Below are 12,422 nucleotides of genomic sequence, written 5' to 3'. Positions count from 1 at the left end.
AAATGCCTTTTAACCTGGATAAATGTAGTGTTACAAATAGGAACAAACAGCCCTCATGCCAGCTACATGCTGCTTGGGAATGACATAAATAGTGTAGAACAAGAGGAGGACCTTGGATTTATTATTACCAGTGACTTATAATCCTCAAGACAGTACATAAAAGCTGAAAAGAAGGTACAGAAACTAGTGGGATACATAAAGAGGCAGTTCAAACATAGCAACAAGGAAACGGTGCTGCAGCTCTACACATCAATAGTTAGACCTCATCTTGAATATGCAGTATATACAGTTTTGGTCACCAACACTAAGAAAAGACATGAATAGACTAGAAGGGTTAGAAGCAAGAGCCACAAAGTTGACTCAATCCATCAGGCAAATAGGTTACCAAAGACGACTAGAGAGCCTGAACATGTATGGCTTAAAAACACGACGATTGCGAGGACAGCTAATAGAAACATTCAAAATACTGAAGGGCTTGGGTAGACTGTAACCTCTTCACATTAAACGGAAACCAGACAAGAAATAATGGAAGGAAACTAGACTGGAGAGATACAACACATCCCATTGTGGGAACTTCTTTACATACAAGATATGTGACACATGGAATAAACTGCCACCAGAAGTTGTAAACAGCAACAGTGTGGAAGAGTTTAAAAGAAAGCTAGACAAAATAATTAGGACACTGAATGAGCAGTAAAGCTTGCTCCTGGAGATAAGTGAGCACATGTAACTCTCTCTCTCTCTCCTTCTCTTTCTCTCATACGACAAATATACTAAAATATCTCTCTCTCTCTCTCTGCAGTCAGATTTCCCTTAGAGCCTTAACCTAGACCTAACCTAACCTGGGGCCATATTAACGTCAAGGGAAGTGACTATTGCGCAATGGCCGTGGGCAACAACGAGGCCTGCAGAAGCCAAGCCCTCTGAGAACCTGTGAGAGATAATAAGACCTCTCTCTCTCTCTCTCTCTCTCTCTCTCTCTCTCCAGACAGGATGCCAGTTTCCTGGCTGGCAAATGTCACGTGCAAACTTTGCACTATCGATGTCTGGGCGGCTGCAATAGTACCATTGTTTGTTCAAACCAACAATTGACATTTTTGTGACCCCATACGAGAGAGAGAGAGAGAGAGAGAGAGAGAGAGAGAGAGAGAGATAGTTTGTGAGTGTTAACTGACTGTTTGTGCCTCTGTATGTTTCCCCTGGATGTGTGTGCACGATTATAAGCTGCTTGTGCGTGTTTTGCATGTTTACAGATTGTTTGTGCCTGGGCATGTTTGCCTGTATGTTCATGCATGTTTTTAAAACCCTGTTTGTGCGTGTTTACTCATTTTTTGTGCATTTGTAAATTTGCCAGTTAGCTCAGGAATGTTTGTGCATGTTTACTGACTGTTGGTGTATGTAGTGTGAAGAGAAAGAATATGTGTATAGGTATCTAGTGGAGAGAGAGAGAGAGAGAGAGAGAGAGAGAGAGAGAGAGAGAAAGCTCTTTGCACCAAAATATCTCACGTATTCGAAAGCCAAAAAGTAAGCTTCAAATAGACACAAATAGACCTACGCTAAACAAAATAAGCAAAGAAACCAATATTTTAATTCCAAAATTAAAGTAATGTGACATCGGCGCTTGTGAGTCAAATGATGAATCTATAGGTTTGTGCATTCCATACTAGCATGATTGTTTCTTGCCCTGTTTCTTTATTGATTCGTTTAAAATGTATAATAATAATTAGTCGTATATATGTCTGATATATGTTATACATACATACATACATACATACATATATATATATATATGTGTTTGTAGGTATAAAAATATAACAAATGTTAGCAAATCTGAGAACCAATAATGGATGTCGTGCGCTCTCTCTTTGTGTGTTTGTCACAACGTATGCTAATCCATTTCTCTTTCTCTGTCTATCCTAAGTTACATACACATACGACAAGTAGCTATGCCATTCTCCTCCCACCTCGCCACCCTTCTCTCTCTCTCACACACACACACACATAAGGCTATACTAGCTAAGCCATTCTCACAGCCTGTTCCTCTCTCTTACGCTACAGACATACGACAAGTATTCAAGTGATTCTCTCTCTCTCTCTCTCCCTACTTACGTAACTCATGTTTACGTTTTTCTCACCGCGAAAGAGAGAAGAAGCTTTCAGGTTTTAATCATAATCTCTTGCCTATTTTTCTTATCAATCAGCTCTCTCTTTCTCTCTCTCTCGAGTCACCTGATAGTGAGGGCTGATAGCAGTGAGTTACGTGCGAGAGAGAGAGAGAGAGAGAGAGAGAGAGAGAGAGAGAGAGAGAGAGAGAGAGAGAGAGAGAGAGAATACTTAAGCCTCACACTTACCAGTTCTCTGTCAACTTACCAACCATATTATGGATGTGGATCACTTTCGTATTGTATATATATTAGCAAAACTACCCATTGATGATGGGGAAATTAATTGCATAGAACACTTGTACCATCATCGGCTATCAAATGCTCTATTGAGTTAATAACTCGCTATATAATACAACCGTTATAAAACAAAAATGAACTTACATTTCACTGTTGTTTCTCGTGTGACAGTTGAAAGGGAAATGAGCACTCGATGTTAATATTTCGAACCCCAGAGTTGAGCCTCCATCGGATACTCAAATATGTGGGCAACCCATGCATGAGTGTCTGTCTAGATCTGGTTATGGTCATAAAAGGCTGTAAAACATCCTCGATCAAAGCCCTGTCCAGTAGTTTTAGTTTGGTTTCAATCCTTCAAGCCGTTTACCTCTGATTGAATAACAGACAGATAGAAGGACATAACGCACATTATAGTATGATTATATATGCATTGTAAGGGCTTTACGCCACCTCCATCTCCATGTCAAAGTAAAGTAAACTAACATTTATTTATCCATAGTTCAGTAGCCTCTTCCACTGACACATCACTCCTTTTGAGGGGTTAATTCTGACTCACCTCTCGTCCACTTGGATGCCGCACCTTTGTCTGTGCAGGTAATGGAATCGAAGGACATCTGCAATAACTGGTGCCACATTGAGATTTGACCACGAGGGTCAGAGGTAGCAGGAGGACAGATAACACTGCCCGACCACCCGTTCATCTCGTTCAAGACCTATTCATGAACTGATCACTATTCAACCCCATTGGGTATCATTCACTCTTTACTGATGCAATCTTGTGATGTGTAAATTTAATCAAGTCATTTGAGTTTAATCCTCGCCCTTCCAGGGTCACCAATAGAGACTTACTGCCACACCTACAAATGCATTGAATATAAACTCTTGTAAGACATCCTATGTCCGTAGTTTACTAGTGAACAGGAGCACAGAAGGAAGTGCTCGAAAAATATGGTTTCAACGTTCAAATAGTGTTTTATGGGGCTTTCATCTTCATATTATACTATTGTATAACAGTAAAAGACATTCGTAATCAAGCAAGCTTACCTGAGCTTGAGCTTACCTCTTCGCCTATTCTGTAGTAGGCCTTCAGCCTAATTTTGTTGTATGAAGGTGACTCCTTATACAGGCCATTCGCAATATATATATATATATATATATATATATATATATATATATATATATATATATACTATATATATCAACTTCCAGATATCAATTTTCAAAATATATTATAATTCCAAGTCATTAATCAGATATGTCCAAATATATTTTACTGATGATATTCAGATGTATATTTACCAAAATATATTATTGATGATATTCACGTATATTTTTCAAAGTTTATTATGATTAGTAATCAGATATACTCTCCATGATATAGTATATTTTGACTCAGATATATTTCCCATAATATATGATTGATAATACTCACGTATTTTCCAAAATGTACTTTTCTAATATCTAGATGTATTTTCCAAAATATATTACATTCAGATATATTCCCAAACTAAATTATTATTATTATAGAATATATTTTCCAAATTTTTGTTAAAATCAATATCGAGATGTTTTCCAATATATTCTAATAATATATATATATATAATAATAATCATTAAATATATTACATTATATAGATATATTTACATATATTGGGGGGTAAATATATTATTATATAGATATATATATATATATATATACTATATATACACACACCACACACACATATATATATATATATATATATATATATATATATATATATATATATATATCCAATATATTATAATAAATTTTCCAACTTCGAATTTTTTCCTAAAATATATTTACCATATTTTGTAGAAAATATATATTTCCTAAAATACATTTACCATAAATCCTTTTCCCATATATTTTTTGCCAAAATATATTTTCCATAATCTTTTTTACTATATATTCTTTGCCAAAATACATTTTCCATGATCTTTTTTCCTATATATTCTTTGCCAAAATATATTTACCATAATCTTTTGTTATATATCTTTTCACCAAAATATATTTACCATAAACTTTTTTATATTTCTTTTTGCCAAAATATATATACCATAATCTTTTTAATATATTTTTGCCAAAATATATTTCATAATCTTTTCTATATAATTTCCCAAAAATATATTTACTGTAATGTTTTTTCCAAATTTTATTATTGCCCCAAAATATATTTACCAATTTTTTTTAAATGGTATGATTAAAACTTGTTCACAAAATATATTCGATCATTTTTTAAAAATGTTATATACCTTTTTTAATTTTGATTTTCATCTCCACAATCTACTAAAAGTTTTAGCCAAAAACTTTATGAATTTTTTTTTTAAAAAAATATTAAAATTAAACCAAACTAAAAAATAGTCTATAAGGATTCATGAAAAAAAATGCACATTACAAAAATATTCCTATATTGAGAAATATATGATAAATCGGAAACTGATATTACAAAATTCTCCACCAGATAAAAAGGTGGATTATATTAAAAACAAAAAAACAAAAAAAATAATTACACAGTTGTAAAATAAAAAAAGGTATCACCTTTCTTCAACAGTTAACAACAATTAAAAAAACATATACAAGTTCATAAGGCACGGTTGAAAAAAAAGTAAATATATTGACATATATCACTTTTTTTTTTTAATAATGAGGGAATCGTCGTATGTAACTACGACGAGGTAGACACAATAATAATAATAATAATTACATAGTCTCCAATCGCGTCATGGCTACACAATCTCGTGTGAACTCCGGCACTTTTTTCCATTTGTTTTCTAGTCAGTGTTTTTGTCTTTTTCTGGAGAAAAAGCTCATTTTACTCATTTCCCACTGGCCTTGTGAGTCCCTCATTCACCACAGAGGCTGCAAAAACTGTTAAATACTTAAAAAAAAAAAACTTTGCAAAATGTTTTTCGTTTCCTTTTCAAACATATTTACAAGAATGGAATGGTGTTTAAAATAGCATTATCTTCACTGGCTATAAAAAGAACGCTTCAAGCTCTCTTCTATTTTTCTTTTCGCACACTTCCCCTCTTCTTCTGCTTGTTCTGTCTTCTTCTTCTTCTTCTTCTTCGACATCTGGGAGTGAAAACGTAAGACCAAAAACTCCAAAAGATAGTTCATTGGCCTAGTTCCACATCGCCATACAGGAACTCAGTAGGCCTATATAGTTCCACACGGCCGTATAGGAACATGCAGATGTTAAAAATGTCATTCCTGAACTATAGAAGACAAAAGAGTCTTTCCTGCTGGTGGTGCTGTTGCTAATGACTGCAGCCACCCCCCCAACCCCCTTACAGGTGTGGAACCCGCATACCTTGCTGGAGGGAAGGGGAGGGGGCGGGTTAGGGGCGTTTGATGGTGGCTTATACAGGTGTGTATGTATGTCTGAAGGCAACAGCAGCTTTCCTCTTTGATAAAAAAGGTAGAAAGAAGAAAATGATTGAACACTCAAACACAAAAACGTAGTTTAAAAACTATGCATTCGGTTTCAAGAATTCAATAGACGATAAACGTAGAAGCGTTAGACGTATATATAATTTACATTATATATATATTTATATATTTTCTATATATAATTTACGACATCGAACACCACTGGGCAGATGGGGGGAAGGCGAGAGAGAGGGAGAGAGAGAGAGAGAGAGAGAGAATATTGCACAGTTTTTCGTCTGTTTTCCTTTTAGCATTGGACGACGCCCTCTCGCTCCTGTTGGTGGGGCATTATGGGAGTACGTGGAGTGGGAAGAAAAAGAAGGAGTTTAGTATGCAAGCGACGATTCCGACGAACTCCCTGACGAAAACTCAAATAAATATGATATCTTTTTAATATTAGAGATGAGGTAACTTGGGGAGTGAGCTAACATAACATAACACAGTCTCGTCTCAAATCTTACGCCTCGTCGACACTTTTTTTTTTTTTCTCAGTTTTACTTTGTACAAGCACTTGCTTTCTTGCTTGCAACTTACCCAAAGCCTGTTTTAAGTTGTTCTTCCACTCTACAACACCAACAAACATTTATGTCCACAGTCTGATGACTGGCCTAATAAGATCGTCCATAGGCCTGCTTCCACATAGCCACACAGGGGACCTAGGTAGTCTATATGCCTAGTTCCACATAGCCATGCAGGGACTTGGATAATATATAGGCTTAGTTCCACATACCCATACGGGGACCTAGGTAGTCTACAGGCCCCGTTCCACATGGCCATACAGGGACTTTATGCCTGGTTCCACACAGCCGTACAGGGACCGAGGTAGTCCATAGGCCCAGTTCCAAATGTCAGTTCATAATTGTTAGCCATGGACCCGCTTTACAAATTCTGTTTATAAGGAGAGCCGTTGTAGCGGAGCTCTACGTAGATTAACTGTAGTAGTAGTCGTAGTAGTAGTACTGTAGTAGGGAGGCTGGGGCTTATGAGGAGGATAAGGGCAGGAAAGAGGGAGGGGGAGAGAGAGGGTTAATAAGACATCACAGACTTACATGAGGATTATGGCCCTTAGAAGGACGTCATTATTAATATTATAATTGTTAACATATCGTCCTTGTGGGGAGGGGGATGGGTAGGGGTGGTAGAGCAAGGGGACACTTCGAACCTCCTCCTCTATAATCTCTTGGCCGAGAGAGACGCACTTCCAAGACACCATTATAATATTACTAAAATAATAATTATCATAATAAAGAGTAGTTTCGTTATGGATTATTATGTATTATTGCACAGGGCGAGCACAAAGGGAGCCGTATAGTGCTAAGGGCATGGCACTGATTTATGTAGTATTCTTTCTCGTCATTTCCAACCTTCGTCTGTTTCTTTTCACACACACGAATTGATTCATTCGTTTATATATATATATATATATTTATATATATGTGTATGTATGTATGTATAAGTTATACTCCTAATATCACAACCGACCGCCGACGGACGGGTTATTATAATAATTATTGTAACTTCTTTCGGAGGAGACGCCTATAGGCCGCCCAGAGACGAGACGACACGACGACGACACTACTACCTCTTGCCGGTGGGCGCCGAAGCCGACGCCGCAGCAGACCTCAGCAGGTACTGCATGACGTCGTACTTGCCCCTCCAGCAGGCCAGGTGCAGGGGCGAGAACCCGTCCCGATTGGTGAGGTGGAGCGACGCGCCGTGGGCCACCAGCACCTTGATCACCTCCAGGTTCCCGTCGAGGCAGGACTGCGTCAGGGCAGTCTGCCCGTCGGAGGTGAAGCCATTGATCTGCACCAGCTGAGAGTACCTCGTCAGGATGCGCTTCAGCTCCCGAGGGTTGCCCTCGCGCACCGCCTGCGCGAACTCCGCCTGGCACCCGAACTCCGCCCCCGACGAGTACCCAGAGTCCACAGCCGCCGGCGGGAACTGGAAGCCGAAGTGGTGGTGGTGGGGGGAGGGCGACGACGGAGGCCGCTGGTACCCGGGGCTCTCCGGGCAGCTGCTGCTGCTGCTGCAGCTGCTGTAGGCGGGAGACGCACCGCCGCCGCCTACCCCACCTCCTCCGCCCGCGCTGCTACTGCTACTACTACTGCTGCTACTGCTGGAGGAGGTGCTCGAGATGCTGTAGGCGGGGCTGTGGGCGGTGTAGGCGGGGGAGTAGAGGCGCTGGTCGTCGTAGGGGTCGGTGAGGGGCGCCGGGGAGGGCTGAGGGGACGCCAGGGGCGAGGACTCGCCCGTTGACATAAGCGAGTCCGGCGAGGACGGGGCGTCGTCGGAACAGACGGAGTTTGCTCGCTCGACCTTCATGGCGAGACCGAAGGGCGGCGAGAGGGAGGGAGAAAAGAGAGAGAAGAAGAGGCAGGTGGTGGTGGGCGGCGGGAGAGGGCGTGGACGTCTCTCTCTCTCTCTCTCTCTCTGGGGACTCAAGAAGTCTTCGACACGCCGAAGGAAGAAATCGCTTTCAGTCGGAATATCGAATCCCCCGGCGGGAGATTTTTTTTTTTTCAAAATAATAAATTATATCCTTTGATGCGAAGGGCGGGAGGACGCAACAGCAGCTGCATCAGCACAAGCGGCAGCTGGCAGCAGCGGTCGTCTCCCTCGGGGAGGAGGAGGAGAGCAGCAGCGGCGTCTGGGAGGATAGGTCGGGCCCTTCGTCAAACGCGACACATGTGACCTCAGCGGGGAGCGAGCTGCAAATTGAACCGCTCGAAGCAGTGTCTGAGGACTGACTGGCAGCGCTGCGCCCGTCGAGGCTCTCCTCCTCTGCCCTCTGTGAGGTGGAAGGGAGGGGGGTCGGGGGAAGGAGGGGGATGAGGTAGAGCCCCTCACCAGCGCCGCCCTGGTGGCAGAAGGGAACAACACCACGTGGGAAAAACAGACGGCAGCGTGAGAACGGTGTCACTCCTCACATCCCCCTCCCCAACCCCCTCCCTCTCCTTCCTTCCCCTCCCTCCATCACTCCCATCCTCCTCCCCATAGACCAACCCGACGGCCCTGAGCTCTTCGCTCTCTCATAACATAACCAACCCCCATCAGATCTCTTCAGCATCTCTCTCTCTCTCTCTCTCCTCTCTCTCTCTCTCTCTCTCTCTCTCTCTCTGAACGATATGATGAAGTGATCGAATGTCTATCTAGGATGAATATTTTTTTTAAACACTAAAATAAAATAATAACTGGGAAAATAACGCTACGTAAAAATTAATAATGGTAAAATTAACCTAATGACGTCCCTAGATAATGACTGATAATGAGATAAATAGAATGATAATGTTTCCATTAACTTCGGTGATAAGAGATTTCAAGTGCAAACACACATTATATATATATATATATATATATATATATATATATATATATATACACATACATACATACACACACACACACACACACATATATATATATATTATATATATATATATATATATATATATAATATATATATTTGTATAAATATTTCGCCTTGATCACTAAACTAAGTGAGAGACGGAACAATGGTGTATAAATAGAGATAAAAATGAAGAGATTGAAACGGATGAACAAGATTGAAATACACGAACAAATCATCGGGTCGTCTTCCTTTCCAGAATTCTCGGTGATCTTCGAGGCGGGACAAAAGGCAGGTCGTCTGCTGGAGTGACATATTGAGGGTCGTCGTCATCCACAATGGCAGTTTGTAGATCGGACTCTGGAACAGGCGAAGGGTGGCTGGCTGGCTACATCTCCGTCATTGCAGATCTCTTCACTTGAAGTAAATTAGTTATAATTGCTATTATGATGCCAGTATTCCCCTCAAAGGTGGTGGTATCCTTTCAAGTGATGGGGGCCGCTTCTAGGATCCTCCTGGTGGTCCTATCCGCACCCTGACAGATGACTTTGCCTCCCCTGAAGTCAGTGGTATGGTCATCAGACTCCTGAGGGTGCATAGCAATTGATGGCGCTGTAGACATGACCCAAAAGAAAGCCTGCTAGAAAGAAAAAGATCAAAAACAGTTGCAGAAAACCAAACACCGACGTCGGAGTCTATTGTGTAGGTGGTAAAAACTGTGACAAATGCTACATTAGTGAAAGTGGTCGTTCCCCGGACCAGAGGAAACGGGAACATATTGCAGGCTGCCGTTAGGTTAATGTCTACAGCGCCATCCATTGCTAAGCCTTCGGGAGTCTGACGACCATACCACTGACTTCAGGGGAGGCAAAGTCATCTGAAAGAGTGCGGATAGGACCACCAGGAGGATCGTAGAAGCGGCTCCCATTACTTGAAAGGACACCAAGTATAGTGGTAATTATAACTAATTTGTTTCAAGTGAAGAGATCTGCAAAAAGAAAGAAAAAAAAAAGGCCAGAATTAAGAAATTCAGAAATGCGACCAACAGCTTTCCTTCTTTAGTGTGATAACGGAGATATAGCCAGCCAGCCACCCATCGCCTGTTCCAGAGTCCGATCTACAAACTGCCATTGTGGATAACGACCCTCAAGATGTCATTCCAGCAGACGACCCGATAACTTGCTCGTGCATTTTAGTCTTGTTCATCCGTTTCAATCTCTTAATTTTTTTTTTATTTCTTCACCATTTTTGCGTCTCTCATTTAATCTAGTGATCAAGTCCATAGAAGGAATGACTAAAGCTTAAAGCTTTAGCAAATATTTATACAAATATATTTCGTCTAGCTAAACAAGAATATTATTGTAGATCCTTTTATTGATAACTGAGAAGCACGATGCGGTGTTATATCATATTATGTATATATATATATATATATATATATATATATATATATATATATATGTATGTGCGTGTGTGTGTACGTAGATATATATATATACTATATATATATATATATATATATATATATATATATATATATAATATGAAAACTCTGTATCGTGCTTCCAACACACACACAGTAAGCATGTGTATATATAAATATATAATATATATTATATATATATATATATATATATATATAACAATAAAGAGATCATCTAGTTTAATTTATTATCCGAACCTTCTCCGTTTTCTATAACCTCGTAAGGAGACGCAGACTTCAACAAAACACTGGCAAAGAAAAGAAAGAAAAGAAATTAAGGTGTTTTAATACTTAAACTTGTTACTCCTTATAAAAAGTGGCCGCTGGGACTGGCAACCTAACGCGCTTTTCTAGCCCATGCCGGAACAACACTAAAATTCCCACTGAGGCTGTTGGGGTGTGTGGGTCCTTTACTACTCTGTATCATTCATTATGTGAAATTGAATTGAAATAAAAAAATTACTTTTTATTATGAAGCTAGCAGCCCCATCCCTAATAATAATAATAATAATAATAATAATAATAATAATAATAATAATAATAATATATCTTAATTCAACTCGGGTTCAATTGCAAGTAAATCAAACAGATTAGAAATTCAATATCAATTATTGTTTCTCAAAGAAATTGAGATACCGGAGGGGGAACGCAGATGAAGGTACTGATTGTCAGAGCTTGGATTATATATATATATATATATATATATATATATATATATATAGTATATATATATATAACAGAATCACGAAAGTTAGGAACGTGATAAATCCATAAATAAAGATAAATGCCACGAAGGAAAAATAAACGAAGGAGTCTGCGAGATCTTTCGACTTAAAAGCCCTTTACTGCTTCAGTAAAGGGCTTTTAAGTCGAAAGATCTCGCAGACTCCTTCGTTTATTTTTCCTTCGTGGCATTTATCTTTATATATATATATATATATATATATATATATATATATATATATATATATATATATATATACATATATATATTTACAGGACAAAGGCCTCAGCATGTCCTTCCATTCTTGTCTATTTATGGTCTTTCTATGCCAGTCTATATCCGCAAATTTTCTTTGCTCGCCAATCCATCGTCTCCTCTTCCTTCTCCTGCTTCGTCTGCAATCTCTAAGGACCCATTCTGTTGTTCTCTTCGTCCATCTATTATCTGACCTTCTCATTATATGTCCTGCCCACGCCTATTTCTTTTTCTTAATTGTTGTTAGAATATCCTCTACTTTAGTTTGCGCTCTTATCGATGTAGCTTTTTTTTTTTTTTTTTTTTTTTTTGTCTCTTAGTGTTATTCCCATCATTGTTCTTTCCGTAGCTCTTTGAGTTGTAACTAGCATATGTTCTAAGGCTATACTAAGGCTCCAAGTTCCTGATGCATAAATCAGGGTTGGCAAAAACCAATGGTTTTTTATTTAAACCAAAAACCTTGTTTTTTTTGTTTAAACCATGGTTTTTTTGGTTTAAACCATGAAATATGTTTTTTAACGGTTTTTTCATTTTTTGTGTGTTATAGGTATGGTTTTTTATGGGTTTATTTCATTTTTGTGCTACCCAGTATAAAATTAAATGGTGTTTATTTTTGAAATTTTTCTTGTTTATTTGAATCAGTCGTTTTGACCTAGGTACTTGAACTAGATGTGAATAACTGATTTTTTTCTTCATATATAAGTACCTGTGCTAACATTTGTAGTTAACACCAAATGGTGTTTATTTTTGAA

At 38.9% G+C, this 12,422-nt stretch overlaps 1 protein-coding gene across 1 annotated transcript; it reads right to left on the bottom strand.

Annotated features, from left to right (window-relative positions):
- Positions 1 to 4,818: 4,818 nt before the first annotated feature.
- LOC135199405 (poly [ADP-ribose] polymerase tankyrase-1-like) lies at positions 4,819 to 8,630 on the bottom strand. Its single transcript, XM_064227406.1, has one exon. The coding sequence runs from the start codon at positions 8,182 to 8,184 to the stop codon at positions 7,438 to 7,440; it is 747 nt and encodes a 248-aa protein (XP_064083476.1). The 5' UTR covers positions 8,185 to 8,630; the 3' UTR covers positions 4,819 to 7,437.
- Positions 8,631 to 12,422: the final 3,792 nt, after the last annotated feature.

This window comes from Macrobrachium nipponense, chromosome 25 (genome assembly GCF_015104395.2).
Source record: "Macrobrachium nipponense isolate FS-2020 chromosome 25, ASM1510439v2, whole genome shotgun sequence".
Taxonomy (NCBI): Eukaryota; Metazoa; Arthropoda; class Malacostraca; order Decapoda; family Palaemonidae; genus Macrobrachium; species Macrobrachium nipponense.
The sequence above is the reverse complement of the archived record's forward strand: the minus strand, read 5'-3'. Positions and strand labels throughout refer to the sequence as shown.

Coding starts and splice junctions, on each gene's coding strand:
- LOC135199405 (XM_064227406.1), bottom strand. CDS start 8,184: ATGAAGGTCGAGCGAGCAAACTCCGTCTGTTCCGACGACGCCCCGTCC.